General features: G+C 39.4%; 1 protein-coding gene across 2 annotated transcripts in view; it reads right to left on the bottom strand.

Moving 5' to 3' along the window:
* Nucleotides 1–3,554: 3,554 nt before the first annotated feature.
* Nucleotides 3,555–26,121, bottom strand: part of ARMH4 (armadillo like helical domain containing 4) — a 150,977-nt gene continuing 128,410 nt past the window's right edge. For both annotated transcript variants that reach the window (XM_082386506.1, XM_082386505.1), the window contains exons 6-8: nucleotides 11,494–11,525; nucleotides 4,547–4,681; nucleotides 3,555–4,303 (exon numbers count right to left, since the gene is read on the bottom strand). In XM_082386506.1, coding sequence (XP_082242632.1) covers nucleotides 4,235–4,303; nucleotides 4,547–4,681; nucleotides 11,494–11,525 — 236 coding nt within the window. In that variant the 3' untranslated portion in view covers nucleotides 3,555–4,234. The remainder of the gene's footprint in view (nucleotides 4,304–4,546; nucleotides 4,682–11,493; nucleotides 11,526–26,121) is intronic.

Raw genomic sequence — 26,121 nt, 5'->3', positions numbered from 1 at the left:
GTTATGGGAGGTGCTAAGTGTACAAATAAGGGGCTTTTAGTAAAAGTCAACACTATTATTTTGTTTTCAAATTATTTCCTATTCCTAGAAATTCATATTCAGTCATTCAAACTTTGCATAATTAAGAAAGGTACTTAACTGAGCTTAAGCTTATTTAAAGTAACCAAGCTCCTTTCATCTCGCTGATCTTGGATTTCAATTCCCTCCCATCCATGTCCGCTCTACCTAGGGCATGGAGAGGATGGAGAGCTATAGATTCATGTAGATTTATGGCCCCTTCCCCTGCTAATGGTCTACCTCATTTGCATTCTTCTCCTCACTTGTCTTTATCATTTTTCCAAGCATCGGTGCATTCAGAACTTCAGCCTCCTCTAGCACTGTCTAATGTTTTGTGCCATTTTTACATCTGCTTTGTGTTATGATTTTTCTTCCATCTTCTTCTGCCCATAGTTATTCACTTGTAACTGTACCTTCACATACCCTAAAAAGCAGAGTTGTTTGGTTTCTTTTTTTTGGCCGTGCCGCGCAGCTTATGGGATCTTAGGTCCCCATCTAGGGATAAAACCCATGCCCCCAGCAGTGGAAGAGCAGAGTCCTAACCACTGGACCCCCAGGGAACTACTGAGATTTTTTTCCTTCAGTTTTAAACCTACCTTTTCAGATTTCCTTGTAGTCAGAACAAAGCCTATCTTGCCAAAAGGTCACACAGCTGAAATCTTGTGCCAAATAATATATCCTGTTCCCAAAAGTTGCTTTTTTGGCATCTGGTAGAAACATTATTATTTATATCCACAGAAATCACGATGCCTGTGGATGATTTGATGCTTCTCCCCCAAGTCGTGGATGTGACCTCACTAAGGGGTTTCATTTGGGCTCCATGTGAAGAAGATATCTTCATGGAGAGAAGCACCCGGCATCTCTCTATGACATTTTGACTTTGAAGTCTTAGCCTTTTTTAAAAAAATAAATAATGAAATAACCAGAGTTTCGGTTTAGGAAGGTGAAAAATTCGGGAGATAGATGATGGTGAGAGTTGCACAATAATGTGAATGTACTTAGTGCCACTGAACTGTACCGTTAAATAGGGTTAAAATAGCATGTTTTATATTATGTGACCTTTACCACAACAAAAAAATTTTTTAAAAAAAGAACCAGCTTTGATTGACCGTGCTAAAACTACTTTCAATATGTTCTAAAACTGTGCTTTAAAAATTTTCCCCACATTTTTGACCCGTGTAAGAGATACAGGTACTTTAAGAAAATGTTTCTGGAAGACTGCATCTGAGGCAGTTTATGAGCTGAAGCCAAGGCTAAAGCACTGCTAAGGGAATCTGTTTCCCTGGGATACTAATTAACTCCAAATATTGCATATAAATTAAGCCAGCAGCTACTGAAAGAAGCAACTTACAGGAGAGGAAAAACTGAAGAGGCTTAAAAGAAAGGTACTGTCTTCTGATTAGAGAAAGACATCAGGGGCACAGGAGGAACCCTTCTCTAGCTGTCCCAGCATTCCACCCTTTCTCTAGAAGCTTCTGCCGTTTTTTCTTTCCTCTTGTTTTCCTTTCTCCACTATGGCAGGTGTGATTGATTGGATAGCTGACTAGGAAAAGGGTCTCTCCCCAGGGGCCTGCTCTCCCTGTCTCCTTAAATAAGGAAAAGCTGTTCTCTGCATAGAGCTCTTCTAGCTGTGTTCTCAAACTTGCCTGGACAGGAGAATACCAAGCTCCTGCCCTGGAGATTCTAATTCAGTGGGTCTGAGAAGAAGCCTTGGAATATGTATGCTTAACAAGTATCCGAGGCAATGCTTCAGGGCCACAGAGTTTGGGAAATACTGCCTACCACCATGAGAATAAGACACAGACCCTGCCCCTGCAGTGGGACACCTGCCGTTCTGATGGGATCAATTCAGTTCAGAGCGGAAGGTGTTAGCAATTGAAGCTGCAGCTATCAGCACCGCCAGCTTAAATATTTAAGCTTAGTTGTTAGAATAGAGTTGACTCTATGTCTGTCATTGGTGACTTTATTATACTATAGTTTGAAGGTTCAACCTATTAACCATGGTCTAGTTAACACTACAGACTAAGAGTAGCCCGAGGTGTTAGTGGCCATCAGTATCACCCACATGATGCTGCATGAAGCGGCCTATTGTGTTTTCCCTACGAACAGCTTGTCAAGAACACAAAGGCAGTAATGCTACATTGTGCTCACCTCCTAACCTTAGAAACACTTACAGCAAGGGGCTGCTCTTGGAAAGGGCAAACGTACCCTATGCAGTATCACGATGTCTCTACTCATGAAATTACAAATTTCTGGAGAGTCATGATTCTGAGTTCTATTTTTAAAACCTGACTCTGAGCTTGTGTGTCGATTGCTAATGTCTACTTGACTGTACAGAGCTTTTCATTTCTCTTGATCACTTTCACCCATTTGCTTATATCTCTTGGCAAAAAGAATTAAAATTATTTGATGAAAACATTCCTGTAAGCCAGCTATCCTTCAAGAGTGAATTCACTAAAGAGTTCTCTATGAGTTCCCTAGAGGTGATACTTAAATTTATGTGATTATAAGGAAACAGCTGATGTGGGAGAGGAAAAGAATTTGTGTGCATAAGAGAGACATTACTAAGACATCGTTCACTTACCAAGGACAGAAACTTGTATGACATGTTCTTGGACCAAGAAGCTATTTCCTTAGAACCCTGGTTTTAAAGAAAGACTCTGAAATGTTATTGGTTCCTCCAAAGTATGTGGAAAGGGCACTGAGCTGAAGATAGGGGTGCGTGGTTGTGAGTCCATGGGTTCTACTCCTGATTCTTCCTGGGTATAATTTTGGATAATCATTTCACTTCTCTGCTTCAGCTCTGTCTTCAGTCAAATGGGAGAATAAAAACATACCTCCTACGTCACACAGTGGCTATTAGAAATAACTGTGCAGCTTGCCTTGAACACAGCAGAGCAGGTTCCAATAAATGGGAACAAGTTCTCCATAGTGTAAAGCACCATGGACAGTATAATTAGTAACCTTTATTCTTCCACGCAAACGAGCCAAGTCTTTACCCAAAAACTCTACTTCCTGCAAGTCCCAAATACCTAGATGCAAAAGACAGGGCAAGGAATTACATTCCAAGGGAAATGAGAAATGATCTAACACAGTCCAGCATCGCCCAAAGTGAGATGCCCTGAGACAGGCTGGTTTATCATAAGTTCCGTCATGTGCCAGGACTCTAGCCCCTGAGTCTGCTCCTACCACAGAATGTGTTTTTCTAATAAAGCCAAATGAGGACCAATGGCAGCCCAATCATTGCATGGCCAAGACCACAGATGCAGAAAAGCAACATTTTGAATAATTCAGAATGGTAGCCACACAAGCACAGAGCCAAATGGCAGAGATACATGCTCTGGGAGCTTATCTATCCTCCTTTTCCTCTTGATTTCTTCCTTATTTCTTCTTGACAAAGTCAATGATACCCAAAAAAGGACGTCTCTTAATGATAAACTTGTAAGAATCTATTGATAGGTCTTTTGGACTCAATTACACGATTTAAGAAAGCAAGCTTACATTAAGACCGAGAGTCAATTTAATGCATTATTTCTAGTGCATTTTTTCTTTGCCAAGAATAAGAATAAAAGGGAAGGGGAAAAATAATAAAAACCAGGAGACAAGTACATAATGTAAGGTACAAACAAATCTATATATATCCTAATGTGCTGAGAGATCTTCTTGATGAAAAAGATTTCACTCTGAGTTGCTGCTAGTTTTGATGCAAATGTAGTATGTGCCATGGCCCACAAGCCTAGGGATTCAAGTAGGTAGAACAGTCATCACAAGTTCTTCTTTGTTAAGATTTCTATTTCAGAGTCAAGTGTGCCTTGGCAGCAATAATTGTTATACTTCAGCGCATGTAATCCAAACCAAGGACAAGACAATGTCGAAAAATACAAAATATTTACCTAACCTAGCAACTCCTACTGAACAACATGTATGCTGCATATTTACGAGTTGTAGCCCATGGTTGTGGAAAATTCACTACAGAATAAAAACAAATACTGCATATTACAGTTCATATACAGCATGCCTTTTCTGCTCAGTACAAGAAAAATCTACTACCCAGCAGATAATGAAACTGATGGCCTGACAGCCCCAGTATGGCAGAATGTTGTTCTCTGTTTTTTGCACCCAAATAAAAAATAAAATAATAAGGTCGTTGACTCTTCCAATTAAATTCCAGTCCAATTCAAAATTCATCTTCAGAGCTGTCAGCTAAGAGCATTACTCGATCTTGCATGCTGTTGAATTCTCTCTGCTGGGGAAAGAAAACAGAAAAGCATTAAACTCTTTCTGCCGCAGAGCAAAGCTGAGGAACAGGCCCCCTTTAAAAGACACGTGAACAAACCAAGCCGAGGCAGCAGCTGCAGCAGCTAATCAGAACCGCTGGGCACGTCAGTACCATTCATGCATCATTAAGCCCCGTGTGCTTTATTAAGCAAATTAGAAAAGTGAAGAATGTTCGGGAACTGATTAGGTTTTGCTGTTGTTGATTCCATACCTTTCTTTTATGCCTTTTGAAGCCATTTCTCCTTCGGCGATTCATAACCTTAATGCTGTAGAGCGCTCCCAAGATGAACAAGGCTCCAGCTATCCCAACGCCTACGGGCACCAGCATCCCAGACATATAGCCAGCCTGCACAGGAAAAGAAACACACATTAGGATGCTAAACAACTGCTGCCCTGGGTTTCCCAGTTCTGCTGGAGGGCAGCGGGTTTTTAGACACTTTGAAATCTCCTGTCTGCTTTGTTATAAAATAGCACCTGGAATAAAGTTACTTTTTAGAGAGAAGGCAACAGAGAGAGAGATTTTGGGGTATTTCAAATACGTAGAAGAAGTACCGAATAAATCAGCCAGACCTAGTGGCACCTCCAGCCACTTGCTTATGCACATTTGTCAACACCAGGTTTTGGTGACAGAAATATAATTTGTATTAAAGATGGATGAAGTAAGCCTCTGAGAATACCAGGACTATTAAAATGCTATAAATTGGAAATAGCAGCCTGAGTCAAGCTCCAGGGGGAGTTGAAGTGCCCAATGGAATATTGTGCTTCTTAGAGGGCAGAAGGAGGGCCTTGACTTTGGTGGTCCCTCTCTCACCATCTTAGCTGCATCATGGTAAGAAAGGAAAGAGGAATGTGCTTGTATGGAAGTGAAAAGTGAGAGTTTCTGGAGACAGCAGGGAAGAGAAGGACCTGCAAAGGAAAGAGGAAGTATGTTAGGTGTTGGACCCCAGGCAAAAAAGACAAGGATGAGGAGAGAGTTGCACATAATGTGGATGGATTCGTTTATATGAAAGAAAATATCTGCCCAGTGGACAAGGCCAAAGTTGAAGGTTGGAAGGAAATTCTGAGTGTCCCCAGTCCCAAAGAAAGAAAGTGGCAGAGAGGGGCACAAAGATCATTGCTAACAACACTGGTACTTCCAAAAGAGCCTGGAGGTTTCAAACGCATGTGGGTCTCCAACATCCCCAAGGTGTTACTATGGATAATTCAGTCCTAAGAGAGCAGCATGATCTCCACACATCCCTGGGCTTGAGTAAGTAGCTCAGGACCAACCCAAGTTCAAGGTAAGGCCATCACCCTAAGGGTGCTCCCTGCATCTTGGCCAATAAGACACCTAAGGGATAGAGGTGGATGAATAACCAGAGCCTTTCATAGAGGAACACGACACTGACACTGGTTTACCTTCCACGATGGCCCCTTCTAGAAGCCTACCCAGAAAAAACCCATAAACAATTAACAATTTTAAAAGTGCTGTAATAAGTACTTTTGATAGACATTATTTTATGGGGGAAAAACCACGAGTCTGTTCACTTATTTGACTATTTCTAAAAATTTTAATATAGCAAAAACTATTTCCAGTATCTTTCAGAATGAGCCCCAAACAGAGAAGGACAAAAAATAAAAGTTTTCTAACAAGTGCCGAAGTAAGCAGGCTATGATGCTTTCCCAACATTTCTAGAATTAATCAAAGGGACAAGACCTTACAAAACTGCAGCATCCTCTTGTACACAGCCAGCTCGTTCACTGGTTTTGTTTTCCAGGATCTTGAGTTAGAGCAGAATGTGGAATTTTTTCCATTAATTTGAGAACATAGCATTGTTCCTCAGCATACTAAGTGTTTTTCCCCAAGAAACAAAGCTCAGTCATTTTCCAACAAATTAATATGCTTTACAGAAACCCAAACTTTCTTCTAGATCTACGAAAGGCTTATAAAAGTCTGTAATTTTCCATTGCTCTCACCAGAACTAGGAATTTCTTTTTACATCACCATTCCCAGTGCATGGAAATATATATATATGTTGACGTACGATAATTTTAAGCACAGTAGATTAGATTTTACAGAGCTGTACATTCAAAGGGTGATATTTGAACTTTTGGAAGCTCAACTTGATCAACCTCTGAGTGGGTCTCCTCACACTATGTAACTCAACCCCCCCACCAAAAATATGAATATTACAAAATGTGTCACTCTTTGCATGTTTCTTATTTACACATTGAGGCTTCTCGTTTCTAGAGCTTTAAATCATGTAGACTTCTCAAAAATTCAATTACTCTCTCTCTCCTCTCTTTATTCCCTCGTGTGTGTGTGTGTGTAATCTGCCTGTGCTTTGAAATTACAAGTAAATTACAAGATGGGAATAAAGCAACCTACCCTCTTCAAATATAATTTAACCATCCCTCATACAAAACTGACTAACTGAAAATAAGCTCTGTTTTTAGAATTGCCCATGACTTGTTTCCTGTAGAAATGAAAACAAATAAGACACGTGCATATTAAGTTATAAATTCTGCCTAGCACCTTTTCTCTGTTCAGAATTATTGGATGTGCACATCCCTCCACACGTAACTTGCCAAGAAGAACACAACTGCATCTGTCCATATTCCAACCGAGAATGCATAACCTGAATCTAATCATGAGGAAACATCCAATAAACCTAAACTGAATATTCTATTTTTTTAAAGCACTGTATTCTTTAAAAAATATCAGAGTCATGAAAGACAAAAGATGGTTATGCAAATGGTCCACATTAAAGAAAACTAAAGAATCCTGACAGCTAAATGTGTTACATGACCCTAGACTAGATCCGGTAACGGAGGAGAACAATGAATTTATAAAGGAGATTTTGGGTATGTTAACCAAAAGACTGAAATCCAGGTGCCAGAACAGATAAAAGTATGATATCAATGTTAAATGTACTCAAGCTGATAACTGTATTATGGTTTGCTAACAGAATATTCCTGTTCATAGGTAATACGCACTGAAGTATTTGGTGTAAAAGGACCATGATGTATGCAGCTTTCCCTCAAATGGCTCAGAAAAAAAGAGCAGAGATAGAAATGTGGTAACGTGGGAAGAATAAGTGCATCTGGAGAAAAGGAACAGGGGTATTCTTTGTACTATCCTTATTCTTGTATCTTTTCTGTAAATTTGAAATTATTTCCAAATAAACAGTTTGAAAATTAAAAAAATGGATTGTTAAGATAAAATTTACTAGATATAGTTGTTTTTTGTTTTTGTTTGGTTTTGGTTTGTTTGTTTTGTTTTATATTTATGAGAAAGGTATCCTTCCTTCTCAGGATACTGTGTTTGTTCAGAAACACTGGTTTTCAAGAAAACGATAAGAAAACCATATGATACACTGTACTGCCTAAAGTCTGCTGAATTCAGAAGTACCCTTATGATGTCTATTCAATAGTGGTTCTCAAACTTGAACATGCATCAGAATCACCTGCAAGACTTGTCAAAACACAGATTGTTGGACCCCTTTCCCCGAGTTTCTGATTCAGTAGGTCTAGTGAGGGACCTGAGATTTTGTATTTCTAACAAGCTCCCAGGTGATGCAATGCTACTGGTGCAGACTCTACATGAGAATCGCTGTTATGAAGTATAGGCTGGATCATCCATTTTCTGGATTATTTCCTAAAGCCAGAAGAAATAGAACGATCTTGGTGATATAACAACAGGGCTGGTCTGTATTATACAACTAAAATTTTGATGCATCTTCAATTTTGAGAAACAATATAGATGTTGAAAAAATACATCAATAGGTAGCCAGGTAAGGATCTGCCAAACAAGCATCACTACCTTGGACATTTAAACAGGAAGAAGGTTAATGATGGAATGAGTATAGGGACTGTCCCTCGATAGCCATTCGCCCCTTCTTCTAGAGCAACAGAACCTCCCATCTGGGCTGGGCACAGAATAACGATTACTTCTCCTTGCCTTCTATGCAGCTGGATGTGACCATGTGATAAGCCTCACTAAAGGAGACGATACATTACTGACACGTGCAACTTCCAGAGCATGCTCTTCAAGGGGGGAGCAGAGCCTTTACCCACACTCCCCCTTTAAGAATGGCAGAGTGCCTTTATCTTCCCTTTTAAAGGGGGAGGGATATCTTAGCCTCCCTTTTCCTTCCTTCCTTCTGGCTAGAGTATGGACCTAATTGCCATCCGGGACCACGAGATGACCTTGAGAATAAAGGTCACAAATCATGGAGCATCAAACAGAAGGAGACTGAGCCTTCAATGTTGCTCCTCACTAACCCCTGATTGCTACCTCCAGACTCATAAATGAGAGACAAACAAAGTTCTCTCTTGGTTAAGTCATTGTCATTGGGGGTTGTCTGTCACTCATAGCTGATCTTAATCCTAACTAATATAGGAAGACTAAACAATAACAACAAAAAGAATAATTCAGAACTTTTTAGAACACCTACCACCCTTTCTAGAGTCCAGCTAACTAACAGGGAAACCAGTATCAGGACCAATTAAATGAAGCTAAACTGAGAAGATGTTCTGGGTTGACTGAAGAGCCAGTTAAATATGTAGTTTAGCTTTCAGTTCTAAGAGACACTGTGACTTTCAACAAAATGGCAATAGTTTCACTCTCAAATAGTTTCTGAAGATAACGACTCATGAGACTTTTATAGATGATAGCTAGCTAGCTAGACATATGAAGAGAAAGAGGAAGAGGGGGAAGAGAGGAAGAGAAAGGGAAGGAGGGAGAGAGAGAGGAAGATATGTATACATATATTTTATATATATATACATATATGTGTGTACACATACGATTGTATGTATCAAGTAAGTGTATAATATTTCACTCCCAGAGGGAGGGGACTGATTAGACTGAGTCCCTCCAAGAAAAAATCAAAATATGGAAGGCAAGTACAGCAACATGGATGGACCTAGAGATTATCATATTAAGTGAAGTAAGTCAGAGAAAGATGAATAACATATGATATCACTTATATGTGGAATCTAAAAAAAATGATACAAATGAACTTATTTAAAAAACAGAAATAGACTCACAGACATAGAAAACAAATTTATAGTTACCAAAGGAGGTAGCGGGGGGAGGGGGAAGGATAAATTAGGAGTTTGGGATTAACATATACACACTACTATATATAAAATAGATAATCAACAAGAACCTACTGTATAGCACAAGGAACTCTACTCAGCATTCTGTAATAACCTATATGGGAAAAGAATCTGAAAAAGAATAGAGATCTATATATGTGTATAACTGAATCACTTTGCTGTATACCTGAAACTAATACAACATTGTAAATTAACCACAATTTAAAAAATGATTAAATTTAAAAAAAAATGAAGACAAGGCATAAAGCAAGTCAACCCGGTGGGAGTTTCAACTATTTTTCTTCCAATTTTTTAAAACTAAGACATAACTGAAAAAATACTACAGAATAAAATGAAAAGAGGGCTGGAAAGCCTTCAAAATAGTCCAGAAAACTGAGGCCATACATAAAATTATTTCTCTTGGTGAAATGGAGCAGGGAGAGGGTGCCAGGCCTTTGAGACAAGAAGGAATGGTCCGCAAGAAGAGAAAATACAGCCTTTCTCCAAAGCTACACAGATTTCTAAACGGAGTGGTGAAGCTATATATACATACAGGTAAGAAACTTTGCAACATCCAACTTCAAAACAGGCTACATGCCAACATTTGTTTTCTTAAGTCTATTTTTTGTCCATTTTTGTAATTCAGAAGGATATTTTCTATAGAAACAATGATATACGGACTCCTAGATTAAACTACCAGAGCCTGTTTACTTTTCATTGCATCATATTTTCCCCTGAAAAATAACAAGAAGCACCATCAATGTAAATATATTCAGTTCTAAACTTTTGCGCTTCTCTTACCCCAAATCTTGCTCAGTCCTCTGATTACACCTCCCTTAGATAACTTGACCCATTACAGATACCAAAATGGCCTCCACTGATGTCAACAGGCTTAAAATTCTTCAACATCACTTTTAATATATATGAACATAAAATAATCTCATTCTCAAAAACTATATATGCTAAATTTTACTGAGAAGCAGAAAAATAATAGTAAGAAGAATTAATATAATTATACAATTTTAATTGCAGTTGAATGTTTTCTTTTATCCTTTAACATTAAACTGTAGTAAAATAAATATTAATCATTCAAATATGGGGGAAATTGACCTCAAATAATAAAACAAGATATGGGATACCATCAACAGATTTATATTCTAAGACAGGAGAATTGGAAGTAACTCCTATCTGGCAGTTGAAACGATTTCCATTTAACTAAACCCCCAGTGATATCTGAGCTGGCTTATAGTAATTGGATCTGACACAGGCTACAGCAAGGAGTTCAGAATTCCACCAATATTTTTATGAGTAATTCCAGTTTGAAATTACAAGGTACCAAAAATGAAACCTTAGAGAGTGTTGAAAATTAAAAGAAAATGAAAAATATAAACCTGGAAGGAAGTTAATATTGTCAGTCACAGATGTTGATGGCAGAATTAATGCAAGAGAGGAAAATATTTCTCTATAGTTGGCCATTCCAGATAGGTCAGCTCATTATCACTCAGTTAGCAGTGGCACTATGATAGACTACATAAAAGTGGGCCTAAGGAGAGTGCTTAGGTGTTCAGGTGTTTTTAATCCCACCTCCCACTATAGTTTAAGGATGCCCTTTCCATCACAAAGTTTTATTCTTAAATCAAGTCCATCAATTTATGTCCTTGGGTCAGAAAAATCAATGCCTTCCAAAATCCAAGGTATTTCTTCCTCATATAGGAAGATCAGGTTTAAAAGATCCTTGCATTGGGACATGAAATGCGCACTAGAATGGGATCACACTCCTGCAATTCCCTAAAAGGAACTCCACCTTGATATGTAAAGGGTGTTACTCAGTTGTACATACCAGGAATTACATTCCATAAGTATGAATGTCACTCCAAAGAATAAGGCATCCCTTGTATTATACAGACCTTAAAGGGAAGACCTCCTTTCTTGCTGGGCACCTGAACTGGCCCTGTATCTTTGCATAGATTACCATAATCAGAATAATGAAATAAAGCTCCATTACTCTCAAGATCTTTTACTTGACAAAGCCATGCCCTCTAAGATAAATCCAAAGGAAGAAAACACTTCTCTTACCTTGTCTTTTAGTTTTTCCATCCAGCTTCTCACTACAGAAAATAAGAAAAGAAAATGTAAATAGCCATCGTTTTACTTATAGTTCATTGTGTTAAATTCATTTGGTAACTTACTTATATTTCATATATTAAGTTAATTTGATACAATGAAGGTATTATTGTATGAAATACAGTGAATGGGTCAACAGTATTAACATAATGACAGCAATAGTCTTATTTTTATTCTCATTCATTTAAAAATACAAAAAAAAAAAGAGCACAAACATATCCCTCACATATTGTTAAAGGAACAGAGAATATTTTTGTTTGCTAAATGTATTTTCTATTATTTTGGGGGAGGTCTGGGAGAAGAGAGAGGAAAACACCTTCAGAATATCAAGTTTACTTCTAACTTGACATTTTCTCCTTATCTTTTTTTTTTTTATTTTTTTTTTTTGACCCCCTGGGCCCTTGGCAGTGAAAGCGCAGAGTCCTAACCACTGGACCGCCAGGGAGTTCACATTTTTCTCCTTACCTTTATTTCTCATCTTTCTCAGTTTTTAAGTTCAGTGGGAATTCTGCACTTGAATCAGTGTCAGAGAGCAAAGGTAGGAATGTGCACTGGGCAGGCCAGGGCTACTCAGCTCTTACTAAAAGTAGTCAATATTTTAGGCTCTGCAGGCTGTACAATCTCTGTCACAACTACTCAACTCTGCTGTTGCACTGAGAAAGCAGCCATAGACAGTAGCACATAAGGAAGTGGGTTTGGCTCTGTTCCAATACACTTTATGTATGGACACCAACATGTGAATTTCATGTGATTTTTTTATGTCACAAATATTTTTCTTTTGATTTTTTTCAACCAAATAAAAAATTGGAAAACATTCCAATGTGCCGTATAAGAACAGGCAGCAGGCCAGATTTGGTCACAGCCTGTTGACCCCAGGCATAGACATATTTTACTCAAGAAGCTGGTGTCTCCATTTACTATCTGACTTTAGTAATAACATAGCTGACATCAGTGATGACAGCTAATGTGTGTCCGGCTTTACCCCTTACAAAGCATGTTCATATGTACTGCATCATTTGATAGGCAAACCAATGACAAACATGAGAGTCAGGTAAGATGATGCTCAGGGGAAAGAAGAGGAAACTGAGACTCAGAAAAACTAATAGAATTGCCAGGTTAACCAGGGAGGAAAGAGCCACTGGAACTCCAACCACCATCTGATTAACAACCTACAGGAATAAGACTTCCCAATTACCCATTTCTTTTGGCGATACCACTGCTGTTCTGCTCTCTCAGGTTGAAGATGTGGAGATACCTTTGGCTTTTCTATCTCCTTCAGTCCCCAGCCTCAATCTCTCATGTCAAGACCTTGGCAAGACCTCTCAGATTTGTCCTCCCCTCATCGCTCCTTCTGTCTCAACTGGGATTCAGGCAAAGACAGTGGTGCTCAATCAGAATAAAATAAGAGTCAAGGGAAGGGCAAAGTAAGAAGGTGCAGGCACCTCAAGAACTAAGCCATGGATCAGTGATTCTGGGAGTGGTTCCATGGAGAAGTGAGGTCAACCACTGATTCACTGAGTGGCTTTGGAGAAATTAGCAAACCTCTTGGATGCTCAGTTTCCTCATATGTGAAATGGAGATGGTAATACTTGTCTTACAAGATGGCTGTGAAGATTAGAAACAACATGTGCAAAGTGTCTAGTACAGAACTTAGTGTAGAAAACCAAAATAAGAAATCTGGGATAGGAAGGGGAAAAGAAAGACACGTGAAATACGAGTATTGTGTTAACATGGCTCAACTAAGCCCAAGATATAAAGTCAAGCAAGAGAATGCTTCCAATTCATTCATTCGTTCAACAATATTTACAATGCAGTGTGTTGGCCAGTCATTGTGCTCAACACTGTATCAGTAGAAGATATGGGGACCTAATTCCAGTGAGAAAAGGTTAGGACATCAGGTCTATGAGACATGGATGACAAGCAGCAACGTAGGGACTGAGAGAGTGAGGGACAGAGCAGGAGAGCCAATTACTGGGGCACACAGCAGAACGCCAACCTCGGAAGCAAGATGTCCGGAATCAGGGAATCAGCTGGATATTACGTAAAGAGCAAAGCAAAAGAGAGGTGGGAGCAGGAATGCTGGTGTGAGGACATCATGGAGGAGGTGAGCAGGGGCCGGCTGACTACCTGTCGATGGCAGCCCAGGGGTAGCTTGGAGAAGAGGGAAAGGAGGCACAGATGGCACCAAGGTCTGAGGCACTGATAGGCTTTCCAACTGTAGAAAATTCATTGCCAAGAGAAACGTTTTAACTTAAGCCTTATCGAGCCAGATCTCATTGACAATCTGTCCAGATATTAGGTGCTTAAAGTAAATTTCCAAGTCCTGCTTTGAGTGATTCTTAAGGCAGTCATTCTTCACTGGGGGAGGGAAGGCATATTAGCATGGGATGTGCGTATGCGCACAGGTAATCTGAAAGAGCACAGTCAATGGATCTAGTTCTGTAGTTTATAATAGGAACTACAGAAAGAAAGCTGGGCAAACTCTTCATGGCTAGTGAGAGGGGTGATTCACTAGAGATAGTGAGACAGTGTTTGGGGGGACATGGGTCTAAACAAGGTTGAGAAAAAACTGCTCTTCAGAGTATGTGAGCTTGGCTGTGTTTCTCCAATTAAGAACATGCGACCCCTAAGGATCACACCTTGTGCTTCTCAGGCATCCACCAGGGTTCTTGACACGGTATTAGACAATAAATATTTTTTCCTTCTTTCAGCAAATATATATTGCTTTTAAATGAGTTCACAACTTTTGAGTAAACACGATTTTCTTTCATGAAGTTTCTATAAACTGTTTTCAGCAAAATGTTCAAGGCAGTGTAAAAATAAATCTAACACAATGATGGTTTTGAAACTTAGTAGAAATCAATAAGGGAATACAAAAGCTAGAAGAGCGAATATTGGAAAGATATTTAATAAAAAGAAAAGATGATTCTTTATGAAGAGGAGAACCAAAAACTGCAGTTCTTTTTTTTTAATAGAGAGACATCACACTGATGAAAGGGGTATGAATTGACACAACTTTTTGGAACTGCATGGAGAATTTGCAATTGATATCAAAAGCTTTTTAAAAAGTTTAAATTTTTTATCAAAAGTTCCAGTTGTAGAAGTAATGTACCTTAAACAATTAATCATGGATATGCATAAAAAATTTTATTTAAATGCTGTTCACTGAATGGAACAGCAGGAATGGTTTAAACACTTTCAAAAGGAAATAAAACCTTAGGCTATGACTACAGAGTGAAATATTATACAAAAATTTAAATTATTTAAACAAAAATAATGACATGGTGTTCGCATAATATATTACAAATAAAAAAACATAAAGTATGTATAATGTGAGTCCATTTGTGGATAAAAATGTTATGTGTGTAATTGAAATGATGTACTTCAAAATGTTAACTGAAGTCATCAATGGGTTGTAGAATTATGGATGACTTTTATTCCCTACACAGTGTTTTTAGGATTTTCCAAATTATTTCTAATTTTTAGTACTTTTAAAATTTAAAAAACATATCTTACCCCCCAAAACCCCTACAAAATTCTGCAAACATTTGCAACTGGAGGTTACTGGTAGATTGCGATAGTTGGGAACACGAGAAGGTGAGGCCCTTCCACTTGGTTAATTCCTCAGCCCACAGCTACAGATTCATTCTAATCCTACTGGTTCTGGTTTGTTTTCTTTCTTGAAATTTTACTGATGCAAGTCTGAAAGCGTAGCAATATAATTATGCCTGTGGTCTCCTTCTGTACAGAGAGAGGTAGATGTGGGCAAAAAAGTAGACAGGGATTATTAAAAGCAAAAAAAGTAGAGAAGGATCATTAAAAGCAAGTTCTCCATTGTGCTCACCAGTGCCCTCTTGTGTACAGGAGTTCCAGGAGCAGCAATTTGCCCTCTCCTAGCTTATCTACTAGAAAACAGGGAGGAGGGGGAGAGTAAAAAAGAAATTGCAGATAAAAGAACATTTCCATGTATCTTGTCAATTGTAAGTATGGTTGGTTTTTAAATAGACTGTGGCTGAAAAGTCTCCCAAACTGCTAATTTAGAAGGGTATTCTTAATTTTCCTTTATTTCCAATAATAAAGTTTTATTAGCTATATTTATCCCAGACACATATAAATTCCCTTTCACAAAAGGGGGACGGTGTACACCGGACATGGTCCTGCCCACCAGAAAGACAAGATCAAGCCTCATCCACCAGAACACAGGCACCAGTCCCCTCCACCAGGAAGCCTACATAACCCACTGAACCAACCTTAGTCGGTGGGGGCAGACACCAAAACCAACAGGAACTACGAACCTGCAGCCTGCTAAAAGGAGACCCCAAACACTGTAAGTTAAGCAAAATGAGAAGACAGAAAAACACACAGCAGATGAAGGAGCAAGGTAAAAACCCAGCAGACCAAACAAATGAAGAGGAAATGGGCAGTCTACCTAAAAAAGAATTCAGAGTAATGATAGTAAAGATGATCCAAAATCTTGCAACTAGAATGGAGAAAATACAAGAAACGTTTAACAAGGACCTAGAAGAACTAAAGAGCAAAAAAACAATGATGAACAACAGAATAAATGAAATTAAAAATTCTCCAGAAGGAATCAGTAGCAGAATAACTGGAGCAGAAGAACGGATAAGTGACCTGGAAGATAAAATAGTGGAAATAACTACTGCAGAGCAGAATAAAGAAAAAAGAATGAAAAGTATTGAGGACAGTCTCAGAGACCTCTGGGACAACATTAAACATACCATCATTCGAATTATAGGGGTCCCAGAAGAAGATGAGAAAAAGAAAGGGACTGAGAAAACATTAGAAGAGATTATAGTTGAAAATTTCCCGAATATGGGAAAGGAAATAGTCAATCAAGTCCAGGAAGTGCAGAGAGTCCCATACAGGATAAATCCAAGGAGAAACATGCCAAGACACATATTAATCCAGCTAACTAAGATTAAATACAAAGAAAAAATATTAAAAGCAGCAAGGGAAAAACAACAAGTAACATACAAGGGAATCCCCATAAGGTTAATAGCTGATCTTTCAGCAGAAACTGCAAGCCAGAAGGGAGTGGCAGGACATATTTAAAGTGATGAAAGGGAAAAACCTACAACCAAGATTACTCTACCCAGCAAGAATCTCATTCAGATTTGATGGAGAAATTAAAACCTTTACAGACAAGCAAAAGCAAAGAGAATTCAGCACCACCAAACCAGCTTTACTAAAGGAAATGCTAAAGGAGCTTCTCTAGGCAGGAAACACAAGAGAAGGAAGAGACATACAATAACAAACCCGAAACAATTAAGAAAATGGTAATAGGAACATACATATCGATAATTACCTTAAATGTAAATGGATTAAATGCTCCAACCAAAAGACATAGACTGGCTGAATGGATACAAAAACAAGACCCGTATATATGCTGTCTACAAGAGACCCACTTCAGACCTAGGGACACATACAGACTGAAAGTGAGGGGATGGAAAAAGATATTCCATACAAATGGAAATCAAAAGAAAGCAGGAGTAGCAATTCTCATATCAGACAAAATAGACTTTAAAATAAAGACTATTACAAGAGACAAAGAAGGACACTACATAATGATCAAGGAATCAATCCAGGAAGAAGACATAACAATTGTAAATATTTATGCACCCAATATAGGAGCACCTCAATACATAAGGCAAATGCTAACAGCCACAAAACGGGAAAGCGACAGTAACACAATCATAGCAGGGGACTTTAACACCCCACTTGCACCAATGGACAGATCACCCAAAATGAAAATAAATAAGGAAACACAAGCTTTAAATGATACATTAAACAAGACGGACTTAATTGATATTTATAGGACATTCCATACAAAAACAACAGAATACACTTTCTTCTCAAGTGCTCATGGAACATTCTCCAGGATAGATCATATCTTGGGTCACAAATCAAGCCTTGGTAAATTTAAGAAAATTGAAATCGTATCAAGTAACAACGCTATGAGACTAGATATCAATTACAGGAAAAAATCTGTAAAACATACAAACACATGGAGGCTAAACAATACACTACTAAATAACCAAGAGATCACTGAAGAAATCAAAGAGGAAATCAAAAAATACCCAGAAACAAATGACAGTGAAAACACGATGACCCAAAACCTATGGGATGCAGCAAAAGCAGTTCTAAGAGGGAAGTTTATAGCAACAATCCTACCTCAAGAAACAAGGAACATCTCAAATAAACAACCTAATCTTACACCTAAAGCAATTAGAGAAAGAAGAACAAAAAAACCCCAAAGTTAGCAGGAGGAAAGAAATCATAAAGATCAGATCGGAAATAAATGAAAAAGAAATGAAGGAAACAGTAGCAAAGATCAATAAAACTAAAAGCTGGTTCTTTGAGAAGATAAACAAAATTGATAAACCATTAGCCAGACTCATCAAGAAAAAAAGGGAGAAGACTCAAATCAATAGAATTAGAAATGAAAAAGGAGAAGTAACCACTGACACTGCAGAAGTACAAAGGATCATGAGAGATTACTACAAGCAACTATATGCCAATAAAATGGACCACCTGGAAGAAATGGAAAAATTCTTAGAAAAGCACAACCTTCCAAGACTGAACCAGGAAGAAATGGAAAATATAAACAGAAAAATCACAAGTAATGAAATTGAGACTGTGATTAAAAATCTTCCAACAAACAAAAGCCCAGGACCTGATGGCTTCACAGGAGAATTCTATCAAACATTTACAGAAGAGCTAACACCTATCCTCAAACTCTTCCAAAATATACCAGAGGGAGGAAGACTCCCATACTCATTCTATGAGGCCACCATCACCCTGATACCAAAACCAGACAAAGATGTCACAAAGAAAAAAAACTACAGGCCAATATCACTGATGAACATAGATGTAAAAATCCTCAACAAAATACTAGCAAACAGAATCCAACAGCACATTAAAAGGATCATACACCATGATCAAGTGGAGTTTATCCCAGGAATGCAAGGTTCTTCAATATACGCAAATCAATGTGATACACCAAATTAACAAATTGAAAGAGAAAAACCATATGATCATCTCAATAGATGCAGAAAAAACTTTTGACAAAATTCAACACCCATTTATGATAAAAACACTCCAGAAAGTAGGCATAGAGGGAACTTACCTCAACATAATAAAGGTCATATATGACAAACCCACAGCCAACAACATTCTCAATGGTGAAAAACTGAAACCGTTTTCACTAAGATCAGCAACAAGACAAGGTTGCCCACTCTTACCACTATTATTCAACATAGTTTTGGAAGTTTTCACCATAGCAATCAGAGAAGAAAAAGAGATAAAAGGAATCCAAATCAGAAAAGAAGTAAAGCTGTCACTGCTTGCAGATGACATGATATTATACATAGAGAATCCTAAAGATGCTACCAGAAAACTACTAGAGCTAATCAATGAATTTGGTAAAGTAGCAGGATACAAAATTAATGCACAGGAGTCACTTGCATTCTTATACAGTAATGATGAAATATCTGAAAGAGAAATTAAGGAAACACTCCCATTTACCATTGCAACAAAAAGAATAAAATACCTAAGAATAAACCTACCTAAGGAGACAAAAGACCTGTATGGAGAAAACTGTAAGACACTGACGAAAGAAATTAAAGATGACACAAACAGATGGAGAGATATACCATGTTCCTAGATTGGAAGAATCAACATCGTGAAAATGACTATACTACCCAAAGCAATCTACAGATTCAATGCAATCCCTTTCAAACTACCAATGGCATTTTTCACAGAACTAGCACGAAAAATTTCACAATTTGCATGGAAACACAAAAGACCCCGAATAGCCAAAGCAATCTTGAGAAAGAAAAACAGAGTTGGAGGAATCAGGCTCCCGCACTTCAAACTATACTACAAAGCTACAGTAATCAAGACAGTATGGTACTGGCACAAAAACAGAAATACAGATCAATGGAACAGGATAGAAAGCCCAGAGATAAACCCACACACATATGATCACCTTATTTTTGATAAAGGAAGCAAGCATATACAGTGGAGAAAAGACAGCCTCTTCAATAAGTGGTGCTGGGAAAACTGGACAGCTACATGTAAAAGAATGAAATTAGAACACTCCCTAACACCATACACAAAAATAAACTCAAAATGGATTAAAGACCTAAATGTAAGGCCAGACACTATAAAACTCTTAGAGGAAAACACAGGCAGAACACTCTATGACATAAATCACAGAGAGATCCTTTTTGACCCACCTGCTAGAGAAATGGGAATAAAAAGAAAAATAAACAAATGGGACCTAATGAAACTTAAAAGCTTTTGCACGGCAAAGGATACCATAAACAAGATGAAAAGACAACCTCAGAATGGGAGAAAATTTTTGCAAATGAAGCAACAGACAAAGGATTAATCTCCAAAATTTACAAGCAGCTCATGCAGCTCAATATCAAAAAAACAAACAACCCAATCCAAAAATGGGCAGACGACCTAAATAGACATTTCTCCAAAGAAGATATACAGATTGCCAACAAACGCATGAAAGGATGCTCAACAACACTAATCATTAGAGAAATGCAAATCAAAACTACAATGAGGTATCACCTCACACCAGTCAGAATGGCCATCATCAAAAAATCTACAAACAATAAATGCTGGAGAGGGTGTGGAGAAAGGGGAACTCTCTTGCACTGTTGGTGGGAATGTAAATTGATACAGCCACTATGGAGAACAGTATGGAGGTTTCTTAAAAAACTGAAAATAGAACTACCATACGACCCAGCAATCCCACTACTGGGCATATACTCTGAGAAAACCATAATTCAACAAGAGTCATGTACCAAAATGTTCATTGTAGTCTATTTACAATAGCCAGGACATGGATGCAACCTAAGTGTCCATCGATAGTTGAATGGATAAAGATGTGGCACATATATACAATGAAATATTACTCAGCCATAAAAAGAAACGAAACTGAGTTATTTGTAGTGAGGTGGATGGACCTAGAGGCTGTCATACAGAGTGAAGTAAGTCAGAAAGAGAAAAACAAATACCGTATGCTAACACATATACATGGAACCTAAAAAAAAAAAAAAATGGTTCTGAAGAACCTAGGGGCAGGACAGGAATAAAGACGCAGATGTAGAGAATGGACTTGAGGACACAAGGAGGGGGAAAGGTAAGCTGGGACGAAGTGAGAGAGTGGCATGGACTAATACCTACTACCAAATGTAAAATAGATAGCTAGTGGAAGCAGCTGCATAGCACAGGGAGATCAGCTCAGTGCTTTGTGACCACCTAGAGGGGTGGGATAGGGAGGGTGGCAGGGAGATGCAAGAGGGAGGAGATATGGGGATATATGTATATGTTTAGCTGATTCACTTTATTGTACAGCAGAAACTAGCACAACATTGTAAAGCAATATTACTCCAATAAAGATGTTAAAAAAGAAAAAAAACATTAAAAAAAGGGGGGGATGTATAAAAAAAAATTCAAAAATTCAAAAAAAAAGGGGGAATGGATGGGAGCCAGAGGATATCAGGATTTGGCAGAGCTAATAATTATTGAGCAACTGACAAAAAAGCTTGCAAGGTAGGTATTACTATCCCCATTTTATAGATGAAGAAAATGAAGCTTAAGTAAAGTGCTGAAAGCCATGTAGCTAAACAGTGGCTGAGCTGGAATTTGAACCCAGGCCCTATAGCTCTAAAGCATATACCTGTTCAGCAGACCAGTGGGTCACTTTGGGGAGGGGTGTGGGCAGGTGGGCCAGGTGACCATAACAGCACACAGTAGGGCTTTTTCAAGTTCTGGGGCACAGTGTGTATCTGCTCACCTCTGTTAGTCTGGCTTCTGCTTTCTCTACATTCTCCTCCCTGTCTGACAAATGTTCTCTCTCTGCCTCTACATGGGTCTCCCACTATCTCTCACTCTATGCCTCTTTATATCACATTGTAGTCTGTATCTCTCTTTCTTTTCCTCCCTTTTTTCCCCTCCTTGTCAGACTCTGTCTGTCTGCCTATCTGTATGGCTCTGTTGCTTTCTGTATGTAGCTGTCTTTTTCTCTCCCTCAACCTGCCCAGTGTGTTTGTGTTTGTGTGTGTGTGTGTCTCTGTATGAGGATAAACTAGATCTCCTAGTTCCTTCTTAGCCGTAGGATTTTTCCAACTCAGTCCTGTGTGCCAGGGTTGCTCTCCATTGGGGAATAACAGAGCTAAATGGCAGAAATCCTGAAAGTTTAAAACTCAGAATGAGCAATGCTGATGATACTGACTATGGGATCAGAGTACATGGTGACGTAATGGAAAAAGACAGAATACAGAAAGCAGGAGCAGATTCCTAGGGGGATGATGATGAGTTTCACTCTGAATATGTGGAGTTTAAAGTATCTATACAATATCCATGGGGATGTTTCTGTTGGCAGTTTAAAATTGGGATATGGAGAAACCCAGGCTGAAGACCAAGGTTTGGGATTGACCAGCCTATTGATAGAAGCTGAAGTCAAGAGCAGAGAAAATCCCCCTGGAGTATGGAGTGTATATTAGACAGGGTTCTCCAGAAAAACAAAACCAATACAAGATATATATATATATAAAGGGATTTATCATAAGGAATTGGCTCATGCAATTATGGAAGCTGACAAGTCCAGGATCTGCAGGGTGAATTGGCAACCTAGAGACCCAAGAAAGCTGATGTTTCAGTTCAAGTCCAAACGCAGGAAAAAAACCAGGTGGCCCAGCTCAAAGGCAGTCAGGCAGGAGGAATTCTCTCTTGCTCAGGGGAGGGTGAACCTTTTTATGCTAGTCAGGTCTTCAACTGACTGAATGAGGGCCATTCACATTAGGGAAGGCAATATGCTCTACTCTGTCTACCAATTCAAGTGTTAATCTCATCCAAAAACACTCTTACAAGTACACCCAGAAAAATGACCAAGTGTCTGGACAGCACATGGCCCAGTCAAGTTGACACATAAAATTAACCATCACAGAGTAAACTGGACAAGACCAAGGGCATAATGCCTAGGAACCCCAACGTTTAAAGGTCAGGCAGAAGAGAATGGGCCAGGAGAAGAGACAGCAAAGGAATGGTCAGAGGGGCTCAGAAACCTGGACTGTTCATATGAAACAACCCAACAGACCTAGTTCCAAGTGGTTATGAGGACGTTTACACATTCTGTTGATCAAATCCTTTGTCCAGGTACAGCCAAGCCCACTGGTGCCCCGGCCCACTGCAGAGGTGCCCTGCAGACCACTCCCATCCTGTGCAGGCTGAGGGTTTCTCTGCCTGAGGGCGTCCATCCGTCATAGGAGCCTGCATGGGGGTGGCTAGAAGCACCAAGGAGGGACTTCCCTGGTGGCGCAGTGGTTAAGAATCCGCCTACCGATGCAGGGGACACAGGTTCGAGCCCTGGTCCGGGAAGATCCCACATGCCGCTGAGCAACTAAGCCCGTGCGCCACAACTACTGAGCCTGTGCTCTAGAGCCCTAGAGCCACAACTACTGAGCCCACGCGGCACAACTACTGAAGCCCGCACACCTAGAGCCCGTGCTCCGCAACAAGAGAAGCCACCGCAACGAGAAGCCCACGCACCGCATCGAAGAGTAGCCCTCGCTCGCCGCAACTAGAGAAAGCCCGCGCAGCAATGAAGACATGACACAGCCAAAAATAAGTAAATAAAATAAATAAATTTAGAAGCACCAAGGAAATATTGTCCTAGAGGCCATCCTCAATCAATGAGGCCTGTGAGTTGGTGGATATATTAGTTTCCTATTGCTGCTATCCCAAATTTAACGGCTTAAAACAACACAGATTTCTGATCTCATATTTCTGGAGGTCAGAAGTCCAAAATCAGTCTCATGGGCTAAAGTCAAGATGTCAGCAGGGTCGGTTCCTTCTGGAAGTTCTAGAGGAGAATATGTTTCCTTGCCTCTTGCAGCTCCTGGAGACTGTGGCCCCTTGGCTCATGGCTCCTTCATCTATCTTCAAAGCCAAGAGCATAGCCCCTCAAATTTCTCTCTAAACTCTGCTTCCTTTGTCGTATTTTCTTCCCCGGCGCTGAGCCTGCTACTTCTGTCTTATAAGGAGAAGTATCTCTTATAAGAAGATTATTATGATAATCTCCCCCTCTCTAGGTCCTTAACTCATTCACATCGGCAAAGTTCTCTTTGTAAGGTAACATAGTCACGGGTTCCACGGATTAGGATGTAGACCTCTTTGGAAGAACCATTATTCTGCCTACCACATCGGGTAAATCCCTTCATTTTCCTCACCCCCGAGGTGTGTTCCACACAGCTTCTCAAGAGTCCCCAGCAGCAAGGAGCCCCTGCAACAATCCAGTCATGAGCACCACCCGCTTCACTGGCCCCCCACCCTCCCCGTCTCACTTCCTACTCCCTCGCCGCGCTTCCTGAAGTCACCGTCTTGCTCTTAGGGAGAATGCAAACTAAGACACTAGTCTAATTCTGCCAACCATATAGGCAGGCCTGCACTTTGGCATACCAATTTTATTCATTTTGTACATTAAAACAAACTCTCGGAATAAACAGAAGTAAAAAAGCAAGGAAGACAGGCGAGCTGGCCAAGTTCAAGGAAGAAGCCATCTCCATTCATGTAAATTAATTCTAATCGAAGGACTTCAGGCTGCCTGAATTTAAAAAATATACCCCTTCCATATAGCATTGTGCAAGGTGTAGTTTATGGCTAGTTCCACTTACATTCAATTTTGAAAGGGTTATAGACACAGTCTCTGTAATAATCAAATTTTCAACATCATTTACATCTTTCAGTAAAGTGGGAAACCTGATTTTTATCTTAATCAATGAAAAGAGAAATGTATGTTCCACCTATAAAAAATGAAACATCAGTACATAGTCCTTTGTTCAAAGCATATGTGACTAAATTTCAATTATGGTGTTTCTATAGTGTCAAGAAATAAATGGAAGGGACTCCCCTGGTGGTCCAGTGGTTAAGGATCCACCTTCCAATACAGGGAACGTGGGTTCGATCCCTGGTCGGGGAACTAAGATCCCACATGCCGTGGGGCAACCAGGCCCGCGCACACAACGAAAGATCCCACATGTCGCAAGTAAGACCTGACGCAGCCAAATAAATAAATAAATATTAAAAAAAGAAAGAAAGAAAGAAAGAAATGGAGACCAGTTCTTTTTCTTCCTTGATATTTAATCATAAGTGCCTCTTCCAGCCCAAGAAACAAAGATTTTTTCCAACTTACATAACACATTTGAGAATAATAAAACTTACCAAGGTTTAAAGGTTGTCTGCATGTTTTTTAAAGAAACTTGAGTTTTCCCAGCTATAGATTATGCTCTAATGATGCTATATTTACCTGCTTTAAAATTACACAGAAACCATATCTATAATTATTTGCTCCTCACATAATTACAGAACAGCAAGATTCTGATGAATAGAATGACCTACTTCTTTGCATAGGGCTAACTGAGCAGTAATGGTGCATCCAAGAAGCAATTAATTCTGAAGGCTCTGCCCGATATTTACAGAGAAGGGTGCAAAGGGCCCAGATACCCTAATCTCTACTTTCAAGTAATATTAAGGACGTCTTTAGTTGACAGCAAACTTAGGAATGACACTAGATACCTACTGGGGAGCTGCAAAGAAAACATCTTGTAATCAACTGCACATCTTCTTGGGGTCATTTATTAATGGTAACCATACGGACAAACCATAAACTGCATGTATCAACTGTATGATGAGAAGGCTGTCACGAACTTCAACCACATGAAGTACATGGTGCATTAATGAAGAAGAAACTATCCCTCCATGTGTGCTTCTTTCTCTTCCCAAAAAGGCAAGCATGATATATGACATTGCTCACGAAGGGAAAATACAACTTGTCTAGGCCCCTCCTCTACACCCGATTGCGAGGGAAAAAAAACAAAAACACTGCACTTTGCCTAAGACACCCTTGAAAATTCTCCTGAGCACTGAGGTTTCTGATCTATGGTTTAACTACTCAGCAGCAACAAGGCCACACTCAGGGGACCTGAAATTCTCCCCAGCTCACTCTTACAGCTCTCTCTTCACACCTGCACTATCCAATTTTCAATCCCTTGGTGAAAAAGAAGAGTTTGGTCTTCATACTTTTTTTTTTTTTTGTCCACGTCTCACGGCATGTGGGATCTTAGCTCCCCAACCAGGGATCGAACCCACGCCCCCTGCACTGGAAGCGCAGAGTTTTAACCACTAGACTGCCAGGGAAGTCCCCATACTTTATTTTTAATAGAAACTTTACTGCTTCCCAAAGTACAGCATCATCTGGCTTCCAGCGCAAAGTCAAGTCTGTGTGTGTTGCTGGCCAGATGCACTGAAACTAACATTTGCCATCTCAAGGTGTCGGTGAGGCTGTCACAGCCATGAAGTCCATCAGGCCTGCATCTGCAGTCCCATCTATTTTCAATGTTATGTAAAGTGACAGACTGCTTCAGCTTCAAGACGAGATCCCCAGGCACTCCTCTTCTTTATATAATTTTTGGGACTTCCACTGATAAAAGCCATGGCTTGATCATAGGATGAGGCAAAGGGAAGGTTGGCTTAGTGACCAGG

The sequence above is a fragment of the Balaenoptera borealis genome (genome assembly GCF_965194805.1).
Source record: "Balaenoptera borealis genome assembly, chromosome: 3".
NCBI classification, from domain to species: domain Eukaryota; kingdom Metazoa; phylum Chordata; class Mammalia; order Artiodactyla; family Balaenopteridae; genus Balaenoptera; species Balaenoptera borealis.
The sequence above is the reverse complement of the archived record's forward strand: the minus strand, read 5'-3'. Positions and strand labels throughout refer to the sequence as shown.